At 41.5% G+C, this 26,174-nt stretch overlaps 1 protein-coding gene across 1 annotated transcript in view; it reads right to left on the bottom strand.

Moving 5' to 3' along the window:
• Positions 1-235: 235 nt before the first annotated feature.
• Positions 236-26,174, bottom strand: part of LOC128812426 (vesicle-associated membrane protein 2-like) — a 41,841-nt gene continuing 15,902 nt past the window's right edge. The window contains exons 2-5 of the mRNA XM_053986832.1: positions 9,747-9,864; positions 4,477-4,635; positions 2,479-2,530; positions 236-383 (exon numbers count right to left, since the gene is read on the bottom strand). Coding sequence (XP_053842807.1) covers positions 367-383; positions 2,479-2,530; positions 4,477-4,635; positions 9,747-9,864 — 346 coding nt within the window. The 3' untranslated portion in view covers positions 236-366. The remainder of the gene's footprint in view (positions 384-2,478; positions 2,531-4,476; positions 4,636-9,746; positions 9,865-26,174) is intronic.

Raw genomic sequence — 26,174 nt, 5'->3', positions numbered from 1 at the left:
CAACCTTAGATTTGGGTCCAATCCACCCAGCAGTGTCCCTTTAAACAGGAGCTTCCCCACAGCTGCATTCTCTGATTCTGAGATGTTTTAGGATGCTTTTCATATACTACAGTTTCTGAAGGTCAGTGCGTACACATCTTAAGACACAGTGATTAGACAGTGTATGGAACTACTTGGCAGTATTTAGCTGGTACAGTTTCTTGTGGAAACAACAGAATTCCAAAATACACCACACTGAATGCTTATGGGTTATTACAAGCAAAAATCCCAAGACACTGGGAATTAAAAAGCGGAGTTCAACAAAGGAACACTGATATCGTTGGCTGATATGAACAAAGTTGTGCCAAGTCTTCCTTCTCTGCTTTTTCAAGTGGAGAAATAAACTGGGAAATAAAGCAGAAGGAAAGAAAGATTAAGAAAAAGACAAAAACCAGGAGTTATTACAGTTACTCTTGTGCTTTATGTGTCAGAGGATTGCAAACATCTTTAGCACCTCTTAGCTGAAGGAGCATGACGTGTCTGGCACGCAGTATTCCTTCCACAGGGATGTTCCTCCTGTGTTTAAAGGAATTTGGAGGGGAAACTGGAGTAGAAAGCAGGGGAGACTGTGGCTCAAAAGGCAGAAAGGGCAAGGACTGAAGTGATGTTAGCTGCTGTCCCCAGCCCCAGCAAAGACGTGTGCTGTACTGCATCCTCCTGCAGGCAGCTCAGGTCATTTGGCGCCCATGGCAGCTGGCTGCTGTGAGGAATGGCTCACTTTGCACCTACAGGCACCCCCGTAGAGGGGATGGCCTTGTTCCTGCTCAAATCAGACTGGAAAAGCCATGCAGGCCTTGTCTAACAGCACTTGGATGCTTGATGTCTATAGGATTTAAGCATATACTTGAGAGCTACTGTAAATACACGCAGCATTGAGTGAAATACACAAGGTCCTTCCTGAAGCTGCAACCTTTAGGCACTTCCTTCAGAGGAATCAAACAATTTGAAAAATAATTTGAACAACAGGTATACTCAAATCTCACTGACCTGATCTCACTGTGGAGAGCCAAGGCCTGGGTTGAACAATGGGACGCTCAAGTCTATTATTAAATACCCTAAACTCAACCTAACCCACGTCAAACCTGCACTGTCTTTTTTTTTTTTTTTTCTTTTTTTTTTTCTTTTTTTTTTTCTTTTTTTAACTTATCAGGACATTCAACATTTTAAACCAGGAGTGAAACAGTGTTCTTACTTAGATATGTTTCAGCCTAAACTTCCATGGAGGAGATGTGAGCTATCTTGACCACTTTTTACTTTCTTGTTAAGACTCAGATAATGCTCAATGAGGAATGTATACCCAGCAATTAGTTCAATGGCTGCACATCTTCTTTTGTCTGGTTGCTGCACAAGGGCTGGTCTTTCAATTGAGTACCCAGTTAATATAGTTAATTAATATCTAACCATTTCCCATTCTTGCTGTATCAGTGTTACGAAACCCTGGAATTATTCTGGCTCACTCTGGTGCCAGCATTCATAAGGCTAATAAACTGTCACATGTATCTCATTCCTTTTAGTCCTGTTTACAAGTGATCCTGTAAGCTTTCTTTACAGGAGCAACAGAGGAAAATGGAAACATGCTGAGTATCAGGCATGTAACTTGAGAGCTGGGAATTAACTCACATCCACAGTCTGGCCTTCTGGTGAATCTCTTCTGGATTACTACCTGCATTGTGTATCTGCAGAAATCTCCCTTTTAGGAGTTAATGCCATATTACAGTTATGTCACCTAACAGCTGTTGCTAACACAGGGTTACATAAATGAAATGTTCAGTTCCTGTCATTACAAGGTCTCTGAGTCCCAACCAGCACGACTGCTATTATTCATTCATAGCTAACTTCCCTACAACAACTGCATGGAACGAGATGATCTTTTGAGAAAAGAAGTCAGTGAGACTTTGGGCCATCTTTTAACAACATTTGGGCATTCGAGGTGCAAAAGGATCTTCAGAAACACTGACATCTCAAATTCTAGCTATATGGCAGAAACCAGGCACCTACACACTTCTAAAAAATTCACCAGATGCCTGTTTGCCTGTGTGCCTTCACCCTCTTTTTATAGGCATGAGGTATTTCAAGAATTACTGTTCTTAGTAGAAAACACCAGCACTGTGGCATTCATCATAATGAAAGGAAGATCTCTGAGACTGCATAAAAATTTATTTAAAACATAAAAAGGGAGAGCTTTTAATCCTAGGGAAGGTTATGTAACATGCTAATGTAAAAAAACATTAAATGTCAACAAATTCTGCCAATATGTGTCCAGGGAGTTTCCAGTAATTCTCACTATAAAAGCATAACACTGGAAGGGAAATTTCACAAATTAATCGGTTTAAATATTTTATATCCATTTTTTCATTGCTTTGTTTTTTAATGTATCAGCCATTCTTAAGTCACAAGCTTTTGAGATCATAAATATAAAAGAAAAAATTAATTACTCACTTATAATTATAATGAGAATGACTGCGCATACTACACCGAGGATGATCATCATCTATAAAAAGAAAGGTATAAGAAAGAAAAAGAGAAAGTCAGGTTTTCACATGAAAGACATTAACTCCTCAATTTTTTTTTCTTTTACTTAGTGACTCATTCCTCATACTTTTAACTCTTCTAAAGACTTACTGCAACAGACTTGCTAAGGCCCCATACTTTGTGTTGGCTTTAAAATTGACAGTGGACAGAGCCTCTTGTCAAAGCTGGCCAGTTTGTCAGCTAAAGATGCAGTGACCAAGCTCAGCCATTGCCAGCAGCAAAGAAAAAATTTCCCAAGTGGAACAGCTCCCAGTGGCTGGGTTCACACGTGGCCAGGTGCCACTTTACACAGAATCACCTCATCCCTTCTCCCCACGCTGCTGAAGTCAGTGAAGAGGCAGCTGGAGCTGTCCAAAGCCTAGCAGCTGTTTGTGCTGCTGCTGGTGAGACAGGCAGCCCATGCTAGCCAGGACAGTTGCCAGAACAGTTGCTGTTCTCCTGGAAACAGCTCAGTGCAAAGCAGGAGCCTTCTCCCCCAGGAGCAGGAGAGCAGAGGCAGCTGTGCACAGCCCACACCAGCAGGGAGCTGCCTCAGAGCCCCCCTGAGACTCTCTGGAAGCTGATGAGCCCTCCAGGGATGCTGCAGTCCAGTGGCCATTATTACCCCAGTGAGCAGAAAGAATGAAAAACAACAAATGTGGGCATGTCAAATCAAGGCTTTCATTCCTCCTAACACGAGGACAGAGCCAGCCATTGGCCTGCAGGAGATTCTTTTCAAATTTCTTCCCTCTCTTTCCAGAGTCTGGGAGCCAGAAGAATGACAGGGGGATTGTTTGTTAGGAGAAAGCAGGAAGGGACAATGAGGAAAGGAGAATGAGGGCAGGTTTGAAGGTACTGTAGTGCAGGTCACTGTGGTGACTGCAGTCACATGGGTGAACCTAACTCAAAATCTGCGCTTGTAGCTCCCAAAAGCCCTGCTTCCTGCACTTCTAGACATATCAGTTGAGCACCAGCTAAAAGAGGCCCAGAGGACCAGCTCAGTTGAATTGCTAATGTTAGACCCTTTTATTTCTGGAGTGTTTTTACATGTCGTTTACCCAGAATATTTTGTCTTGCTTTACATTTCATAGCACTGTGGATTGAAGAGACAAAGCAGACAACAGGCTAGTGAGGGATACATGTGGGATTCCTCCTTGGGAACAGCTGGTTTTATTTGGATGGACATAAGCAGTCAGCAGGAAAGTTGACATTGAGAAATGGAAATGAAGCTGAACTTTGGCACAGGGGTCATGGTGGTTGGTGGTGCATAAGCAGGAAGAAGCAAAGACAAGAGTCTTAGAAGAGTAAGAGGAAATGAAGATTCTGAGTCCAAAATCCACAAGTGCTGGAGAAGGTCTGAAAAAGCAAAGGAGAGTGAGGCTCCCTCTGCTCTTGGGAAAGGATTAGACTTTGGAGACAGCAGAGAAGGCAGCTGGTTGATCAAAGTCCTGCTCTATCCTAACCAGCCCCTCTTCATAAGAGACTGTCATTTTCTCCCTTCTCACAGAAGTTTGTGGAACCCAGTTTTGGGTATTTTTTATGGTTTACCATCCTGAAGAAAAATCAAATTGATGATTCCTGCAAGGAAAAAGCTTCTTTTCTTCCACTGCTGGAATTTACTGCACCTGATCAGGTTTTGTGGTTCCCACAGAGAACTGACACAAATTGACATGGAATGCTTTCCCATCCCTATTTGAAGGCACTGGGGAAGCATCCAAAATCTACATTTTATATACTGCAGAAATTATGGGTTCTGGTAAAGATCAAAGTTGCTTGACTTCTGGAGCCTCGAGGTCAAGGCACTTCTTTTCACCTTGACGAGAAGAGATGACTCAGAAGTGCATCCTGCAGGCAAAGTCCCACTAAATGCAAGAGAAAGCAATTCCTGCCATGAAGCGATTCCGAACAAGGATTTATATTCCTTACCTTGCAATTTTTCCACCAGTATTTCCTCTTCAGTTTGGCTGCACTAGTCTCAAACTGTGAGGCACCTGCTTGCAACGCATCTGCCCGGTTGTCGAGCTCCGACAGCTTCTGGTCCCTTTCCAGCACCTTGTCCACATTCATCCTCATGATGTCCACCACCTGCGAAGGCACAGACACACCTGAGACTCCTCCCACAGGAAAGCTGAGGGGCGCCCATCTGGTCACACCCTGGAATGTCACACCTCATCCTAAACCCAGCTGTGGGAATTAGAAACACAGAAACTTCCACAGACACCAGAGGGTTTGCTTTGCAGCCCTGGGAGAAGCTTGGATTGATGTAAAAGTAAAGTACACAGATATTAAACAGAAAAACCATAAACTTATGTTTCTATAGTGGTAAGTAAGAATATGCCTTAAGAAAGTGAGAAACTGCACTGATAAGATGGTGAAGGGTTTACAGTTTAGGGGTGTAATTGGATAGAGTAGCTGAGAGTTTAGAGGTTATAACAGAAGCATTTGTGTATATGTGAGATAGAAGCCCGTTGGGTAAAAGCACCTGCAGCGCAGCAAAATTAAGCAAAGGTGATAGGTTACAAAAGCAAAATAAACCTTGTGGTCCATTGGTTCAAAAAGTTCTATATTCCCTTGTAACAAAGAACTTGTTACTACTTTGAGCTATGGCTGAATGCTTGCTCCCCTAAAATCTCACAGCCTCTGAGACTGATGTTTATCTGAGAAATAAATCATTCTTAGCCCTACAATAGTGTAAAAGCAGTGACAGTGATACCCAGCCTTTTGCCACATGGTGTGTGATGGCATCCCCTGGGCACTGCCTCAAAACCCCAGCCTGTGGAAACACCCTCAGTGAGCCACACTCTGCTGGATGCCCTTTGAGGTAGAAAATAAGGAGACATCATGAAACACCACAGTTAGTTTCATTAAAGTTTTTGACTTCTTTTATACAGATACAAAGACCTGATGAAGATCTCTGCAGCGCAATTTGATTGACATAACTAAGAACAAGCCATTATTTTCCTTGTACATTTAATACCTTCCTTACCTGAAGCAGAGAAATCAGACAGATAAAGGCCACTCTAAAGGGAACTGTATGCATTTCCTTCCCAAATAATTTTCTCTTTCTGCAGATCTTTTGGGCAAGATGACTTCTCAGCCATGATTTGAAGTCCTGCTTGGAAGTGGAGGAGGAGAATGTTTTACCTGAGCAAATTCAGCCCAAAGAGTAGCAGAGAGCTCAGGCTCATTGCACAGCCAGGATACAACAGGCAAGGGCTGTTCATGCATTTGTTTATACATTGGGTAAGGTGAAAATCCTCTTCTAGCAAGCCAATAACTAAATGGAAATCCTGTAGAAAGCCACCACTAATGAAAATGTCAGACTGTGTCACAATCTCAGTGAAGTTGTGTCCAATTTTTCTAGTAGTGAATGAGGCTGATGGTCTGCTAATTCTCATACTCTATAATAAGGAATTCCATGTTATACATATTTAATAAAATTTAACTATTACCTGCAAAAATCCAGAATTATTTAAAGGATACATTATTCAAATACAGTGAGAGGAAATTGGTAGTGAAAGAACCTTTAACAGGACTGGCAAAAGGTCTCAAAAGATTTGTTTCACTTGTCTGTCAAAACTAATCCAAATTTTCTTATGTGCTTTTCCAAACAAAAACCTTCCAAGCACTTAACTTCATATAAAACAATAATAATTTCTTTTTAAACATTGATTTCTCAGCTAGTATTTAGTTGAATTTTATCTTGGTACAATGATTTGTAGTGAAATTATAAACTATTTGAAAATGCTGAAACAAAATACTCTACTATTTCCTACCCATTCTCTTAGTTTTTTGGAGGTTTGGTTGGGGGTTTTTCTTTGTTTATTTGTGGGGTTTTTTGTTTGCTTGGGTTTTTGGAGTTTTTTTGGGAGGTTTTTTGTTTGGGTTTTGTTTTTTTTTTTTTTTTTAATAGGTTGTTTTTTTGTTGTTTTGTTTTGGGGTTTTGTTGGGTTGTTTTATTTTGGATTTCTTTAGGTTGTTTTGTTTTGGGGGTTTTATGTTTGTTTGGGTTTTTTTTGTTTTTGTTTTTTTTTTTTTTTTTTTTTTTTTTTTTTTTTTTGTTTGTTTGGTTTTTTTTGTTGGGTGTTTTTGGGTTTTTTTGGTGGTTTTGTTTGTTTGTTTGTTTGTTTCCCTAGAACTACTTACTGAATCTAACCTGGCTGCAGTGAGATTTGCCCAGGTGAGATTTCATTTTTGTCAAATGAATAAATGTTTGCCTGGGCCTTAGAAAATAAGCTCTACGATGTCTAGAGGAATCAGGGGGGAAACGGCAATAAGGAATAGCTGAAATTCTCCCTGGGCATTGGTTTCCACCAGAAATCCCGAGCGCCGCCCGGGCTCTGCTGCCACCTGCGGGCCGCGAAAACCGGGGACAAGGGCAGAGCAAGGTTCGGGAAAAGTCACAGGTAAGAGATAAAAGGAGTTTTACTTCGATATTTTTATGGTACTGATGCCTTAGGACTTTAGGTTTTCTATTTTTCAGATCCTGTACTGCATTAGTGCATAGCGCTCTACTCCATTCTCTGTCAGCTGCTGTTCTTCCTTTTATTCAGACACAGCAATTCCTCTCCAGGCCTGAAAGTCAAGGACACCTCACTGCCTCAGGCTCCAAAAATACAAACAAAAGTGAATTGGGGGGAGCAAACTGGGGGTAAGTGACTTCATTAGCTGAAGCTGTAATTGGAGGATTAACCCCTGACATGTAAATGGACCAAACTCACAATTGTCTGAAAAACTGGTGCCCATTGTCCACCTTGAGCGCAGCCTCTGAGAGGCTTCTGACTGCCCAGGGTGCAGCAATTGAAGGCCTTCAATAAATACCCACTTTATTCTCTGAATCTTGCCCAGCCCCTGCTCTAGGTAGCCCCTCCAAGGCATCAGTACAACAATTCATCAAGGTGCAATATGCCAAATACAGTGTGTGTGCACACACAGTAGATTGTGTATATAAATTTATAGACCTTGCAAATTAGCATATCTAAAAGATGTCTCAATGAGAGGCTTAAATGAATGGTGTGATATCTCCCTATTCTAAAGTTTTCCCCCTGAGATGGGCCCAGTTTTAGTTTACAAGCTATGTTTTAGAGTGGACCTTGGTATCTCGAGAGAGCATAAGGCTTTCCAGTCCCCAACTGTAAGGCTTTTAAGATGTTTGGCCTTCTGGCCTAGCAAAATACCATGACTATGTTAAGACATTAAGTTTTAAACATTACAAATATGCATGTTAAGGGTATTGAGAATACATAAAAGTTAAACAAAAACAAAAAGTTAAAAAAAAAAAAAATCATCATGGCATCACACACTGGATCCCTTGGTGTTACAAACCAGCATCAGCCCAGCGACCTCACAGTGCTGGAAGTGCCAGTTTGCCTCCCTTGGCCATTCTTACATTGTGATTTCCCTGCTAAAAAGGACCTGCTGACCACGTGCTGTCAGCTCCAAACCTGTGAAAAATTCTTCACTGGAAGAGTGACTGGGCACTGGAATCATTTGCCCAGGGAGGAGGTGGAGTCACCATCCCTGGAGGTTTAACAAAGCCTGGACGTGGCACTCAGTGCCATGGTTTGGTTGATGTGAAAGTGTTAGGGCATGGGTTGGACTTGATGACTTTAAAGGTCTTTTCCAACCTAGATCATTCTGTGATTCTGTATCAACTGCAGCCTCTCTCTCAAATGGAAGGCAAAACCCCCACAAATCCTGGATTTCACCAACATAACCCTCAAATTCAAGAACTACTCATTGTCCCCCCACACTGGGCAAGAGTAACTGCCAAAATGATGTAATCATCTCCACAAAGAGATGTATTTTCATGGGTCTGAGTGAACAGAGCCAGAATACAACACAAAGCAGGAGTTCACTTCCCTCACTGATACCATCTCTACTGATCTACTTGAAGAGCCCTATGATCTGAGAGCCATCACTCATTTTAAGATAATAAAATGCAATTTTTATCATCTTTTAGGGACAGTTACTTTTGCTGTCATTCACATAAACAATTACAGGACCTCCATGATGTAACATGTTCAGGACAAGAAGTTTATTTCATTATTCTGACCAAAGACAGAAGTTAAAATGTAACATTCCTTTCCCCACTGGAAGAGGAAATAAAGAGCTAAAGAGAGAACCTAGTCTAGACATTTCTGCATGCATTTCTGCAGCCAGAGGATGTTCTGAACACATCTGAACACCAACAATGGGGAGACCAGAAAGTCACTGTTCCAGATTTTCAACAAAGAAAAGCTTCTCAAAAAGACAAATCCTGTTTTGGCAGGTGTATTTAACTCATCTTAAGAAATTCATTTGAGTTGGATATTTTGAGGTCTTCTCTACTATCTTTAAAGCATGCCCGAAGCTTTTGAAAATAAAGGCCTTAGGGCATGTAAGTACATATTTTCTAATGTGTATTTTATCAAACTGGCATTTAAGGGTCACACAGGCTCTGTGCACTTCACCACAGACAGTAAGCAACGAGGTACTTCAGTCTTTGGAGGGGTTTAACAATATCCTTTCCTTAATACCAGCACACAAATGCACCCAGCAGGTGTGTAAGGATGGCACAGCTGCTGCTGTGCTCCTGGTACAGCCAGGGACCACGAGCAGTGCTGTGCTCACTGCTCCCATTCCCAGAGCAGCTGCATGGACTCTGCTGCTACAGCCAAGACAAGAATTTAAGGATCCAAGCTGGAACAGGCACATGGAACTTGGTCCTCCAAGATCAACAACAGGAGTGGGGATTTGTTAGAGATGCTGTTATGACATCATGTGTGGGTGCCTTTCTTTGGGAATAAATTGTGATGATTAATCAATTGAGCGCTTGCTAATGAACACCGCCCTCGGAGGCTCAGTTCTGGAGGTTTTAATCGGTCTGGGAGAAGCTGGTGGTCTTCTGTCTCTGTGAAACAGTCTGAGAAATTAGCATCTAACCTTTAGGAGTGCAGGAACACACTTAGAAGAGCTGCTTCCACTATGACATTTCCAACTAACCAGACTGACTGGGAGGAATCCCTGAACTGGCAGCAATGCCCACATTTAATCTGCCGAGCTGTTCCTGGTGCAGGGATGTTTATATTCAGGATGTCTCTTTACTGTCTGCCTCCTCTGATAAATCTCATTTCCTGGACCCACTGCCTTCAGATGAGCAGGAGCTGCACAAGGGAGGAACTGAGCACAGCAGCACCTTGTGCTGGAGCACTCACCTCGTCCACCTGGGCTTGTGTCTGCTGCAGCCTCTTGTTGCTGGACACGTTGGTGGCAGGAGGGGGCCCTGCAGCCCCTGCAGCCCCTGTGGGACCCTGGGCAGATGCTGGAACAGACCTAGGGCAAAACCAGAGAACCAAAGTGACCAAAACCATCCTTATTTGTTCACTACCCCTTTTCTGGAACTGTTAAAAAGTACCTATTTCTTCAAAGAACTTTTGAAGTTTCAAAGTACCTTCTTTTTCTTCAAAGAACTTTCCCGTTGTTTCAATCCCTGTTTTCCATTCCTGGATCACAGCCCTACTGCTCCATTCTGTTGGACAATGCTATTTTCTGAGAGGCATTTTAAACACTCTTATTCCATTTTCAGTCTCATGATAAGGGTGAGACAATACAGATGTTATAATTCACACCATCACAATCAGAAGCCAACTATTTCCTAATTACAGTACACCATAAGCGTTTCTTGGCCTATCAGCTTTTGCCACACCACGCTGTAAATGCCTGAAAGTTAATAATCTAAAATTACCCCTTGTGGGTCCTACCACAATGCATCTTTCATAGTTCTATTTCTCTAAAGCCTTGTCTTTTTTGTAAAGACATCCTCTGAAACTTGTTTCTAGTTCTATTTTTCTCTCAACAATGTCTGTCCTATTGCATGGCATTTCCAAGTCAGTATTTCTTATCCCAAGGTTTGTATACAGAGGCATACTGTGTGAGCCTTCTGTCAAGCTTTGAAAATTTTCTACAAATCTATTTCTCACACCATTCTTTCTCATACCACAATCAGTTTTTACACTATTTCTTGATGGGACTTTATCAAACTCTTCCACCTTCCTTGCTGCATTTTTAAATGGCAAACAACTCAGATGATCTACCCTAAATTAGGCCAATGGCCAAACTGATCTCAGGCATGAGTAGCAGGGCAGAGCTTAAGTCCCACTAAGGAAACCCACTCTGCTCTGGTACTCTGTGAATGCAGCAGATGGGCTGTGCTGAGTAAAGCACTGCCCTGCTCCTCCTGTTTGCACCTCACCAAGCAAAGATAAACAGAAGGAAACAAACAGAAACAGGAGGAGGTCGCATCCATCACAAACAGAAGAGAGGAGAGAAACAGAGGAGGAAGTGGGGGTGAGAATTGCACACAGCATGAAGTCAGTCATCTCTGGCAGCAGTAATGCTGACCCTCCCCAGTCCTGGTCCCTGAATGCCCACCAGAGCAGCTTCAGCATATCCACAGCCCCTGGATGAGTAGGCAGCACTGCTGTGAGCAGAGTCCTGACCCTCTGCACAGCAGCTCCTGACCTTCAACACCGGCTTTCTCCAGTCTGCTTCATAACAAAGGACAAAACAAAGCGTCCTGAAAATCCAGCAACACATCTGGTCTTTCTCAGAGTGTGAGTTTGTGCAGACAAATGACTCCACCAGCCTGAGCAGGGTCCCTGAGCCTCAGCCAGTCATCCCTCACACTCACACCTGCGAAACCTCACCTCTTCTTCCAAGGGACCCCTCTCACTGCTCCCCGCAGGGAAATAAAACCCCTCCTGAAGCTGCAGAGGAAATCCCTGAGCATGTGAACTGAAATCACAAATCCCACTCATGCATTACCAGTGCCTTCCCACAGTGACAGACTGAGAGAACACAGTGTTTCTCTGTGAATCATTCCCTTCTACATCCTGGGCTCTGATTAATGCTGCTGGAATTACAGCCTCATTAATACACTGCCAAAACACCTGGGGCACTGAAGTTAGCTCCCCAAAGGTGCCTTCAGCTGCAAAATTCAGTTTGACAGTATTGCCTGAGGGCTGAGATCCCTGTGGACAGCACTGACCCCCAGAAGCTCCCAGAGATGGAGCAGCTGTTTGCAGACCTGCAGCACTGCTGTGGCTCACACTTCACTCTTTCACTGGGGTGGGAATGCCATTAGCAAGCTTGAGCTGGAGGCGCAGAAACTGAACCATCCTACTTGCTCATCCTTTGAGGACCTCACGGCCACAACTAAAAACATTAAAAGCAGAGGCTGCTGCCACCTGCCAGGGAAGCACTCCATCAATGGCCACAGGCCAGCATCCCAACAGGATTCATTCTGAGTTGTCACAAAGGATCAAAATCTGACTATAATGTACATCGCACACAACACAAAACAAGATCTCCCTGGAGCATCAACAGCCTCAAAGGGAGATCCTGGTACAACAACAGAGATAAAATTAAAATTGTAAAACTTCTTTGCAGTTAAGGAAGTAAATAGGCATTCTCCCAATCAACACAAGCAGATTTTTGTCTGTGGAAACACTGTGTCACTACTACAAACGTCAAGAGAGCTCCTCTCTTCAGTTATGCACTGTTGGAATCCCAGAGACTACAGAAGAGGAGGATGTGAGAAGAGTTTTTCCCTGCCACATGTTTTGCTGTAAGCAGAGCTTATAAATTCAGCAATGCTCTTGGTCAGAGCTATGAGATAACTCCAAATTTGGAGCTCTGCCATGCACCTTTTCTGCCTAGTAATTCTCATCTTTTTTTTGCAGCTCCCAAGCTGTCCTTAAAATGACTTGACATACAGTAGACACTTTCAAGGTTCTTCTCTTCCAGCATTCTTGCTGCCATCTAATTTGGTTTCAACTGCATTTTCTGGGGCTTCTCTGCTCCCTGCACAAGGCAGGAGATGATGGGAAGTTTTTACAGTTGCCCTGACCATCCAGCAGGAGCTACTGCAACCACCAAAGAGAGGTGACAATCTTTATGCTAAGGCACAGCAAGCTCATAATTAACATACCCATCTTAATTAATTACCTAAATTCTAATCCAAGCTTTCTGGTAAAAAAGGGAGCTGAAGGCCTGCATCACTTGAAAGCACAGACATTCTCTGTGATGTCATAAAGCAAAAATTCTGGAATTGAAGTCCAGCCCACATTTACATCATTCTTCCTGCATTTACATCATTCTTCTAAAATTGCCTCTGTACCATGTCATATCAGCTTATAATTCCTCAGAAGTGTTAGTCAAAGAAATTTATGCAAAAATCTTAGCACTATGTTGTAGAAGCTTCCTTTTGAAATATCATGAAGCATCACAACTTTAAAGTATAATTTCTCATGGTCTGGCATGATTTTGGGGAGCTACAAAGAATGCAAAATCCATATGAAAGCTCCATCACTAGGCCCCTAGCCATCAGACTTGTGTACTTTTTTTTAGGGAAAGGAAAAAAATTACCATTGGTGCTGAGAACTGCCATTCCCAAGTCAAATTAATTTTGAAAGAGGAACAAAATTCTGTTATTGTTGGTCAAAAATACTCTTAAATGGCAACCACTCTGAGACATCAGAGCACCAGCCACATTTGGAGCAGTCAGACAAGCAGCCCAGCAGACTGAAAGCACTGCAGGCTCTGTGTTTGCAGCCACCTTGGAAGAAACGTTCAGGGACTTTCTGAGTGATTCAGCAAAATGGTCTCAGCTGACTCAGACATCCTCTGCTCCTCCAGTTGGGCCTGAAACTGGTGGGTCAAAGTCATGACTAAGAGATTTGTCATCTCGCTGAGATGTTTTGGAAGCAACTTGCTGTTTAGATCTGACAGTTAAAGGCAGCTGCAACTCTTAATTTAAAGAGAATTGGAGATATCCAGTGTTACTGTTCTGCATTTCAGCACTGGCTGAAAAAGCATTAAGGGTGATTGTGCATCTAATATTTTGGGAAACCATCTGACACACACTTTCATTTTTGTTCATATCTGTGAGCTACATAGCAGATCTTTTTTCACTTAGTCAGGCTAGGGAAGGGAGAGGCAAATACCAGGAGGATGCCAAGGCACCACTGTGCCTTGGTACAGTTCACATGAGGACCTCCAAGGCTGCTTTCAGCATCTTCTTTTATCCATCCAAAGTGCTTTTTAAAGCCTCCAACTACAGGACCTAATCCCTTCAAAGTCCTTATCCTAACAACACTGCACTGAGCTAAGGAAAAGCTGTTATCCCACATATGGCTGGAAACAGGTAGAGGGGATGAAGGGACTTGTCCATGGCACAGAAAGGCTGGGGCAGAGCAGCCCAGCCCTCTTCACTGTCCTCCTCCTGCTCCTCTCCAACTCTGACTCAAGCCAGAGCTCACAACCTATTTTTAACAGCTGGAGTTATTTTCTGTTTAGACAGTGAGAAACCCAGCTGAAGCTGATAGCACATGGGAAGCAAGAATCCCATCAGACAGCTTTAGGGGCTGTCAGCTGGCAGAGCTCAGGGGAGGGGCAGTGAGTGTGCATCAATGCAGCAGATCTGATTCTTGATCCCTACCAAAAATGAAAAAAAAGCAGGCAATTTTTTTAGAACCCCAGTCTGAGTCCTCTTTCCTCAAACCCTTTCTCTGTTGTTCAAATAAAACAAAATTGCACTGCCTCTCTTCCCTTTCTTTTTTTCTTTTTTTTTACTCTTCAGGTATCATATTTGTGTAGTACATATTTACTGTTGTAACTTACACATATTTAAGACACTTTTTCCACACGAACCCCTTCAAAAGGCACCCACCCATTTGGGCTTCACTTGGAAGTAGAGTCTGACAGTCTGCGGTTTCAAAGGCATTTGAAAAACACACCACAAACACCTCTTTGTTTAACTATGAAATAGTTAAACAGAACACTTCCACAGCTTTGTACTCTTGAGATTCAACTCTGAAACAATTATTAAAATTGGCTACAAATGCAAATGTATACCCTATTTTAGTGCATGTCAGTGAAGATTCTGGCCCAAGGAGCAGCTGCAGAAACACACCCATCTCACATTGTCCCTGGTGCAGGGAACTGGGATGCACTGGGAAGTTCTGAGGCACGAGGGTCTCTGAGGAAAGAAAGGAGCTCTATAGCCCTGGGGGTTTGCTGTTAGTTTTGGACTTGCTTTGTTTATTCCTGTGCAGTAACAGCTAAACAAATTTTCCCACTGATAGTTTGCAGGGAGGGACTTGTACTGACTGTGCTTGGAGATTTCTGCATCCTGGAGGAATTTGCAGGTTTCCAGCTTTGTGTTAATCAGGTGCTACCCCGTGGGATTTTATTTCTGCATGAGGTCAGTTTAGCCAAGCCTAGCTAAAGAAGCTTTCTTACCAATCAGCGTGGCCATGTGAGGTTTGGCATAACCCTAACAAAACCCAGTCTGATCAACAGAGCAGACTCAAATTCTCTGCTCCTCTATTCAGGTGTCACCTCTCAAAGAAATTGGTATTTAAACTCCTTATGATTCTGAGCCTTCCAGACTCAAGTCCTTAACTGAACAAACTTAAAAACGGCATGGGCCTACCACAGCTGTGGGAGCACAGTCATTTTTCTCCTTGTGTCCAGGAAAGAGACATTAATTACCCACTCCAGCACCTCCTACCAATTTTTTTTGTTTGTTTGTTTTCCCATAGTGAAATGGGATAGTGTCAAATGGCAGGTCCTGTTACTCTTTGAAAACCACACACTAATTCTGTTAGGAGAGTTGCAGAGAAACTTCTAGCACCCCCATAAAATTAAGTGTTCTTCAGGTTCTCATTCCTCTTACAAGAAGGTAATGATGTTCTCTGCCTGCAGGGTGAGAGGACTCTCCAAAAGACAACTGTGGCTGGAGACCATCACCTCCACTTCTGGGATGCTCTCAGTAGGGTAATTTGCTTTTCAGTCCAGCTGCCCACTAACTGTACATATTTCAGATTTCTAGCCCATCTTTCCCCCTCCAGTTACTAACCAGCCTATTTTAATGAGCTAGGTTTATCCTTGTTTTCATTCTACTCATCTTGCTTCTGCAGGGGAACAAAAAAAGCTGCTCAATGGGAGTAAAGAAAGCCATGGTATCACAAAACTGGTTAGGCTGAGGAGATAACAGCTGATTGACAGAGCAGTATCACTGCTGGGCTAGTGGCCATTTGCAGACTGTGGCTGGAGGGATTTTTCAGACTACAGAAAGACGTTCTCAGCCCTCTGAGACCTCACAGAGGGAGTAGAATTAGCTCCCAACAAGAGCAAAGAGGCTCCCTTCCTTTCCAAGGGAAGCATCACTGCTTGAACAGAGATTTGCTCTTCATTGTGCTTTTTTTTCCATCTGAGCCCTTCAGTATTCAGTAAAAATGTGATTATTGACAAGTAAATGGCTACAAGCTTAGACTAATTCCAGTCCAGGACTATCAAATTTCAAATTATTCCTCATGCTATTTGTAACACCTGTGTAATGAGTAATAGTGAATCGGTGGTAGAACAAAACCCCTCGTATAGAAGGAATTAGCGTTTGAGATGTCTTCATTTTGGGATGAAAGTCCTGCTTTGAGCACAGCTCTGTTCTCAAATGTGCTTTTCATGTATTACCAACAATATTCTACAAGGACTCTCCCTTATTGCCAAATATTTACTCTGATCACCAGCCAAAGGATAATACTCTGCATTTAATGTCCTGGGAACACATTTAATGAAATATTCCCACTAGTTTATTATGACTGCATTAACCATCTGGTGTACTAAATATGCACACAGAGGAAAAGGAGAGGAACCCTAAGACATCATCTTGAGTTTGATCAACATTTGTTAAGTTAGTAATGACCAACTGATTTATCTTCTCCAGTATCTCTATTCAAGCCAAATGAATGTTGCTCAAAAAAAAAAAAAGCCCAAACCAACCCTAAATAAATCTCCTTTTGTGGTAATTTCCACAGACTGACCTGTGACTTCAACCAATTTCAGTCCCATACTGTGTGTTTTTTCTTAGAAAAGGGTTAATTCTCATTGGCTGGTATGAAACTAATTGTAATTTTTATACTAAATAAGATTTATTTTCATTAGAGAATGAAAGCAAATACAGGTGTAAGCAATAAGAAAAAACCTTTCTCTTAATATTTATACAGATATCAACATTATATTGCAAAAAGAGACAAATGTAATTTTTGGTTTTCTACATTTTGCTTGTTTAAATTAATAATTTGTTTAATTTCCATCAGTCTGCTTTCAGATAGAAATTTGTTTAGTAAAACATATGGAAAATCATTTCTGTGATATGTTCATAGCAGTTACTAACTAAAATCTATCTTCAGTGCAATGTCTACACAGAAGAACACCAAAACACTGTATTGCAGAAAAATCACTTTTCAGAAGGAAGTGTTATCTCAAGTTCCTAGATAGCATTGATTGCACCTTCTATTAATTCTTACAAGGTTTCAGAATTGGCAGGTTTCAGGCTCCTATAATAATTTCTCTTCACCAGCTGGAAAGAACACAAACTTCTTTTTTTTTCCCTTTTTAATTATTTTTTTGCTTTTCATTTTGTTAGCCTTGAGTTATCTGGGTGAAGATGTGGGCTAAAGGCAATAAAACTGGCACAAAAATCAGGTCTGACATCTAATTTTCTCTCAAAATGGTTACTATTTCAATATAGATGAAATCTAGTGTATGTAAATGAACATGTGGTTACAAAAAATACCAGAATTTTCTTTTGCTAAAGTTCCTTATGCTCCATTGGCCCCATCAGTTATGTTAATGTGGTTCATTTAATGTGGTTCATTTGAGCTGAAGTGGTCCTTAAATCCCTTTGGTACTTCAGTACCTTCAGCTCTGTCGTGCACACTGAGGTTACACACCTGGAAACAGAACCCAAAGGCTGACATCACAAGAAGAGGTGCACTTTTCTCCCTAGAAAAGTTTATTGAAGGAATTTTAGTTCAAAAATAGGAAAGTGCTTCTACTGGGCATAAGAAGACACAACCCCCCTCAGCTACAGTGACAAACCCCCAACAAACCAAAACAAAGAAGAGATCCGGCAAAGAAGTCAAATCCTGGATAACAAAAAAAAAAAAAAAAAAAAAAAATCCTGGATGACACAAAGCCTTTCTTTTTCTTGCCCTAAATTACTGATGTGAAATTAGGGAAAGAAAACTGATTGCAAACACACAACGCTGGGTTAAAGCATAAATCACCAAAGTACAGCAGGCTGTGAGAGAGAGGAAGCCTAACAGAACAAAGCTGTACTCAGAGCCTTGGTGAGACACGTCTGAAACAAAGCAAGAATAAAACAATCAATGAGTCACCATCATTGCTGCCATTTCTTACTGGAAGCTAAGAAATGCGGTGTGCCTCGATAACGAACTACAGGGCAAAGACATAAATAGCAAACATGTTGCTAGAGAAACGTTTCCAAAATCCAGGACTCTAAAGCTGGAGCAGGTTTGAAGAAGCCCAGTGAGGTTGGACACCCTGGTCTGGTCTGGCAGACATTCCAGATTCACAAACCTGCAAGGAGAAGCTCCAGAGCAGCCCCAGAGGACCCAGCTCAGCTCTGAGCAAAGCTCCACTTTCTGAGCAGGTGTTACCTGTGAGATACCAGGTGTTACAGGTGTTACCTGCAAAGTTCCTGTTTCTGATGTGTCACCCCGAAGCTGGACATCACCTGTGCAGTGCAGAGGAGTGAGGGCTTCCCCTGTTCCAATTCTGTGTGGGCTTCCAGCTCCTTGGTTTACCCCAAGGAGTCAGCAGGGAGCAGCTGGGCAGGGCTGGGAGGGAAGGAGCAGGGCAGCCTTGACTCAGCATCCCCAGCTCTCTGACTCATGTGCTGCTGCCCTTGGTTGCTGGCTGCAGCCAGGTAGAAGTGAACTCTGGCACAGAGAACAAGGCAGGCTCTCAAAGGAGTGCTCAGGATGATTCCTTGCTTTTAAGTTATATTTTCTCAAGAGTGAAGATGGTTTTTCTGCCTGTCTGTCAAGAGACTCAGATTAAAACCCAGGAGGCTTTGGGGCTTCCCATTTTCCTATACATCACTTCCCAGCATTGCTGATTTAGAAGTAAATTTTAGAATTAAAGAGTTTTAGAATTTCTGCATTTTAGAAGTAAATCAACTCTTAACCTGATTTTGTTTGTTTGTTTGTTTTTAAAGTCCCAGAAACAACAAAACAGCTGAAAGAAAGTCACTTTTCCACCAGCAGCGAAGAGTTTTTGTAGCCTGTCTGTATATTTGCCACTGCTATTCAGAGGCAGTTCCATCACAGCTAAACTTCACAGGGTAATTACCACCTCTACTTATATTAAAGCTTAATTATCAGGAGGCTTGTTAAGTTTAAATCTTGTCTAGCTACTTAGCCAAGAAAACTGCACTGAATATTTTATCCCACCTATTCATTACTTAAATAGCAGTCTGTGCAAGTGTCAGAGAACAGCACAGGGATCCGTACAGAGACCCAAACTCTCACCCTTATTTCTCCCAAAATGTCAAGTTCAGTTCCTGAAGAGCTCCCATGAAGCACAGCTATCATTTACAAGTGTCCTGTCAACCTTCCCACAGGGTTATTCACACACATGTCCCTTCTTTCCAGTTTCAACATCCATCAATTCCTAAAACTGGAATTTTATTTAACCAATAAAATACATTAAAGCAATAAAGGGTAATTTCTCATTTCAAGTTCTCATTGAATTAAAAAAAAAAACAAAAAAAACCAAAAAAACCAACTCCAAAACCACAAAATATTTTTAATAAATCAAAGCCAGAGCTTTAAAGACCTTTTAAAAAAGATTTCTGAGATTATTTGGCCAAATAAATCACTTGGTAAATGAATGTGAATTCATTAAATACCTCCTAACAGAAACTTAAAATATGTAAAGTAAGATTTAGTCTTATAGACAAAGTCTATAACATTACAGCCACCTCCCCTGAACTCCCCCATCCTCATGGGATCCCCGAGAGCCTTGTGGTTTCTTCTTAGGCTAAGCTCCCACCTATATTTTACCATCTATCTTTCCCTCCAACTCTGATTTTTTAATGACCACCTTTACTTTACACAAAGACCATGTTTAAATCCCATTTCCAGGACCCCAGTGTGATTTCTGGGGCCCACAGCCACATTCTGTGGATCAATGCTGTGAACACTTGCACATCTGCAAAATGCCACAGTCCAGAAACTGAACACCAGTTTTGCTCTTCTTCCCCCAGTAAATCTATAAACATCTGCTAATTCAGTGAAGAGCTGTTTACTCTGATTGTATCTTTCAGGCTTGTTACATTCAAGACACTGCCTTTTGCTAGTTGTGAAAAAGCCCAGATATTTTAATGCCTGAAAATCTGCAGTGAGTTGCATCATCACAAGCAGCCCTTGGGGCTCTCTGGGAAAATGGAAACAGTCTCCTCCCTGTCTGCTGAAGGAGCATTTCTGCTTTGCTTTCCATTCCTCTGAAACTTGGAAGTGAATGTGAAGACAGTAACGAACACTGTATGGAGTGATGCCCTAATGCAGCACAGGATCTGAAAAATAGAAAAGCTAAAATCCTAAGGCATGACCTGCAGCAGTCAGGAACACTCTGCCTTCCAGCCCTTTTCCCCTTCCCTCACCATGACCTTACCAACTCTCTCACATCACAAACAGCTCCTGAGCAGCAGGAGGTTTGCAGAGCGTGAGTCACTCCCCTGTGGCTGATATTCCATATGGAGATCAGTCACCTGTCAATGCCCAGCCCAGTGCTTCCAGAAAGCCAGCACGGTCACTGAGTGCAGCAAATCTTCACAGACCAGACCTGCTTTAAAAGGATCCAGGTGTAAGCCCCACCTTAAACTCTCTCCCACTGCTGGTGCTGGCCTAGGAAGGGGCTGCTCCATGCCAGATGCACAGCTGGCACATGGCAGCAAGCATTTCACACCAAGAAGGCACCTTAAAGTTAACTGAACAATAGGTTACTCTTGTAATAGTAAAAAACTCTAGATTTTATTTAGATGGCAGTAGGAAATCATTAGGCTTTGGACTGATAGTAAAAATTTTGGGAACTAACCACACAAGGTCACTCAGTTCCCAATGTAAGCAACTGATTTTGACAACTGGGAGTGTTTATGACAGAAAATTTCCTTCTGAATCAGGTTTTAATTATTTTTTTTTCCTTCCCCCCCAGGACAATAGAAAAGAGAAAATGGATATGAAAAAGGACTTGAGAAGCCACCTTGACCACCCCCTTACCTCCAGGGGTGACTGAGTGGTGCTTCAGAGCTGACCCAGGTGTGCTGCCCCTGCCTTATCTGTCCCTCTCCCCAGCAGTATTTGTGTTGGACATTTTGAGGCTCTTTGAGCACTTTGAACTCCTCCAAGCTCCCGAGGCACAGGACATTAACCCTTGCAGGGATGCTCTGCAGTGCTCAGGGCCAGGGTCCCCAGTGAGGGTGCCCAAAATGCATCTGCAGCATTGCAGGCCCGGCAATCAGGAATCAGCTGGGAGACCACAGCAACCAGAAAAAAAAAGAATTTTGACCTGTGAATATGAGGAAATCTTGGTGCTTGCATGAAAACCTTAAAATCAAGTTCTTTATTTTTATCCATGAAGCCCTAGAGTGGCTGAATATCCAAAGAGGAATTCAGTACAGAAATGAAGACAAGTAATTCTCCTTGCTAGAATTCCCTTGCTGTAATTTTCTCTGGGTAAACTTGTACCTTGATAGAAACCACACCTATTCTGGAGAAGTGTCTATGAAATCATTGGCAAAGTACATTTTAGCCTGTTCTGTGCCTCCTCTCTTTAAAACTGCTTTGATTCAATTCCCTAGTCTGAATTAGAACTAACTTGTTAAAAATAATTTAATAATATACTCATAAAAATCTTGAAATTTGCAGTCTGTGAGCTGCTGCCTGTGACTATTTAAAATATTTAACTAAGGCAAGTATTATCAGAAAGACAAACTACAGAGTTATTGGGAGAATAGATTTTGAAGTCAGATTCCAGCATTCAAATGGAGGAGAAAATAACAGAACTAGTGCAGCCGAGATGAAAAGACCACATTTCCATTTTTACAATGAGATTTTAAATAAAAACAACCAACAGCTTGTTAGTAATCCACTGAATAGAAGTTCTCAGAGATTACTTTCACACTATTAAAAATAAATTAGATTACCAGACTTCTTATAGGTAATTCTGAACGGAAAAGTTAAATAATAAACTGTGAAGTATTCACTTCAAAATCATAGAAGTTACTAGCTCGAGAGTTTGTTATGCTGCTTAAAACCTGAAGTAATTCCACAAATATGTACTCATGAATATATGTGCATGTGCACCTCAAAACTAGTAATCTTCAGAGCTCAGGGAGGTGTCAGACATTAGATTATTCTCCAGTCTAGCAAACAAAACCATAATGATCCACGATTAGTGGGTTATCAATTTAAACAGCTAAATGAAGGCTAAATTTCAATTTTAAAAAACTGAACATCAACACACTAATCCCTGCTGTAATTCAAAAAACTTGTAGTGGCTTAAAAAACTAAACTGTGAAATAATCTATCTACACAACACAATAAATCAGGATTTAATGGCATTTTGGCCTCAGTCTCAGTTCCAAGCTGTAGTTCCTTTGAAAAAAAAATCAATTTCTAGCTGAAATAATTTGATTTTTATCAATAGCTGTTAAATTAAATTCAGATTAATATATTTGGTGATTATGCTAATCTCTCCACACTGCTACATCTGGGTTATTCAAGTAAATGAAATGTAATCTGTAACCTGCAGAAAAAAACCCAATTTTGTTAACAACCTCACTTTCTGGATTGCTGCTGATTTAAAAGGTTTTGTTTTGCTCATACACTGTTTATTTAGTCACTGAACACTAACAGAATCCTTTAGGAGTGAAAGGAGCAGCATTCCCTTTCCAGTAATAATCCCCACGGTCTCACTAACGCCATCCAACCAAGCAGGGGTAAAGCAAATTATGTTTTACTCTGTGCTCACACAGGGGAGCAAACACAAGGAGAAAAACTGGATCCAACTTGTTTTGTCAGTGGAGCAACTGTCCAGTTTCTCACTCTTCTCTTGCATTCTGCCATGACCTCATCTGCATAAAGCTGTACCAAATTCCCTGTTTTCCCCCAGTCAGTCTCCCGAGGAATCCAAAATATTACAACAAATATTAGAAATATTTGGACCTCACAAATATTAGAACAAATATTAGAAATATTAGAAGTGATTGCACAGCATCACAGCTTTTTAACAGCAAATGCAAGTTCTTATGAGTTGCAATGATGTTGTTGCACTCACATGCATCCCTGCAGCATCAGATGCAGTGCACCCTGTGCCTATGTGGATTAATAGCAATACTTCCAGGAGCTTCAAACCAGCACAAAAGAACAGTTTGGAAGTGGTTATTGATATTTGGACACCCCATAACAACCTTTTATGGCAACTCTCCAGAGAACCTGCAGCTTGCTTCCATATCCAGCCTTCCTGAACAGCACCAGAATGAGAAAGAACCTTCTGACACCCTTTGCCAAACGTTTTTTATTAATGTTTTTACTAACATTTCGTGGGATTCAATAGATTTGAATGGCCTGGTTTTCTGAAAAAGATTATTTTTCAGAAGTTTGTAGTACCACTTTGTACTGGGTTTTTTTGTTGCTGTTTTGGTGCTTTGTTTGGTTGGTTGGTTGGTTGTTTTTTTGGGGGGCATTTGTTTGTTTTAGGTTTGTTTTTTTGTGTTTGTTTTGTTTTAAAAGAACTTTAGCTCAACCTTCAATCTTGGACATGCAGAGTTTTATATCAGGGATTAATTACAGACATTATGTAACTCCCCACCTGATGGTTTGTGCAAGTAGTTCAGAGATTTTGCTTGAATTCAGTAGGATCACTGTCCTCCCATCATAGAGGGAAAGGGGCTAATCTGACACAGGTATTTTCCTGGTGAGAAATGCCCTGATGAATTGCTTTTAATCCGAAGAACATTCCAATCATGTACATTCAGAGCATTCTGTCAGTGAGTAGGCCTGAATCACACATCTTTGGTTTAACTCATACAGAAAAAGTGACAGCAATTTCAGCACTCTGTCATCTCCTTAAGAAAGCAATTATAGTAAAATATTACACCTCCAAAGTGTATCAGGCAATGTCCAAGGGGCTTTTAACAGTGGGGTACAGCTCCATCTCACCCTTCAGCTTCCTCTGGTGCAACTGGAGACAACAGTCAAAGTCCAAAGGGAAAGAATATTTTCATTTGTTTATAATTTCTGTGTTAGTTTGTTTGGAAATGAAATGCATCAAAGCAGGACAAATACTCAATCCACAGGCTTATTTATTTATAGAACAAACTCTTATGGTGTATTATCATACTTCTTCACTTTGCATCCATTTCTGCCTTTTTTCATGGTTAGGGTCCCCTTGGAGCTGTTATTGATACTGAGCCTTATGCCTTCTCCTGGTCTAAAATGACAATTACTCCATTTATCCCCTGCTTTATGATGTTATAATTGTCAGCAAAAAGCAACCTTTGTTGCTGTATTATGAACTGCTCCACAAGGAACTAAACCAATAAAGCCTGGCTTCATATCCGAAATTGCTACATCCCTCCCGGGTCACCAAACACCTTTAGCTGACCTCTGTTACCATCTTGCAAGACTTGCTAACCTGCAATTCCTGCAGTTCCTGCCGCATCCCCAGCTCTGCTCCAGCTTCTCCCCTCCAGGGAGCACCAGCACTGCTGCTGTGGTGGGAACTCCCTGCAGCTGAACACAGCAGGGAGAGGCTCCTGAGCTGCTCCTGCTCACTCCTCCTCAGCTGCCAGCACTCCCCGGGGCCTCACCTCCACCTGGCTACTGATTTTCCACCTGGCTACTGATTCTCCACAGCTTTCAGGAATCTGCATCTCTGAGGTTTTCACCACGCCATCAAGTTTAGCAGGATACAGAAAGGGCAATCACACAAACTGCATTTCCTGGGAAAGGCTGGCCAAAGCAAGCACCATTTAAAGCCCTTGCATGCATCTCTTTTTAGCCTCTGCTGTTGCTTTTGTTCCTCAGTTTTACACCTCAGCCACACCAGTGGCTCCCAGGTGAGGACACTGTTCACGTTATGTGGAAGTGGTGTAAGACATGAGCAGCAATCATTCCGCTTCCAAAGAATGCTGTTCCTCTGCTTTTCTTCTGCACTCAGTCACTCAGCTGCCCTGAATGAAACAACAACAGGAAAAATGTGGGGTGTTTTGAAAGTACAAATAAAAGACGCCACCACAAATGTTCGTATTGATCTTGGTTCAGAAGAAAATTAAAAATGCTTGCCTGAAAATCCAGATGTATGGGCACTGGATGTGTGGTCCAAGCACATCTCCATTAAGAAAGGTCCTACTGGCAAAGCACAATGGAACAATTCAATTCTAAATACTCCAAGTACTTTGAAGTTCCTGCAGAAGCCAGTGCCAAGGGAGCTCCGTTTCCACCACAGACTCCCACAGCACAACAGCAGCCAAGCAATGTTTATTGGTTAAGACGTAGGCAAGTACACGCTCTTGGGATCAGTTTGATGTCAGGTTCTAAGAGTTTCATTTTGAATTCATTTTCTAACAACCCTTTCAAAATCGTACACTTGGGGGTACACATGAAAACATGTACAGAGACCAATTGATTAACATGATGGATGTTTAGTTTCTGTAATTTAGCCACTAATCACTGATTGTCTCCCAACCTTATGCACATCAGTCACTATTGTACTTGCTTCCTTTGGTTTTTAAAACCTCTTAAGCATTTTTAAATTCCTAGGGAAAAAAAGAAGTGCTAATTTTTACATTTTAAAATGTATTTATTTTAATTAATTTATTTCTTTAATAAATTATTTAATTGAAATTTTAATTATTTTATAATTTTTTAATTAGAAGAAAAAAAGAAAACCTGGGTCTTCAGTGTCATTTCTCTTTGTAGCAGCTGAAGATCTGCCTCAGAATTTATCCAGCAAAAATACCAATCTTCAAGTACTGTTATGAAGAGCTTTGTGATTTTTTTAAGAGCTTGTAATTGGGTGAAAGATAAGTAACACGTGCCTTTTGCAACAAGTTTAGAGGTTTACAGATGAGTGAATTAGCTTAAAAAATCAGTTCAGGATTTCCTTTAAATTTTATCTATTACTGCCTGCTGGAGTTTGTTGACTAAACTGAACAAATATTTCAGAGTTATTTATTACAAAGAGTATTGGCTATGAAATCTGCCCCTTATTCAGTGCTTGCGTATTTCACACACTGCATTTTCTCCTGTTACATCTGTGATCCAGACAGCCCAAATGCATTTCACCGCACAGTTCATTTATTATGAGGGGAAATCCCTCGCCCTCAGGCTTGCCCGTTACATTTTTAAACTTGTGAATGTCTACTTCTCAACCAGCTCAACCAGAGAGTAAATGTAATTTTGCAATTCCCTCTTTAAAGTGAGATTTAGAGTGAGATCCCAGTATTGATTCATTTGTAATCTTTGGAATTAATTGATTCCCATCCAATTAGGCACAAATTCTGAGCAATGAGCCACCTGACTCAGAGTATCTAGAATGCAGATAAAAATCTCTTGTTTATTTAGCTCGTTGTAGGGACAGGGAGCATCTCCTCAGTATTTGTACATGATCAAGGAGAGCAGAGATGCTGAACTCTCCTCTTATACCAAACAATAACAGTTTTAATGTGGGTCTGATGTTCCTTTCAAGCAAATACGGAAATTAAAGGAACA

The sequence above is a fragment of the Vidua macroura genome, chromosome 10 (assembly GCF_024509145.1).
Source record: "Vidua macroura isolate BioBank_ID:100142 chromosome 10, ASM2450914v1, whole genome shotgun sequence".
NCBI lineage: Eukaryota > Metazoa > Chordata > Aves > Passeriformes > Viduidae > Vidua > Vidua macroura.
This window is presented reverse-complemented; position numbering and strand designations above follow the sequence as displayed.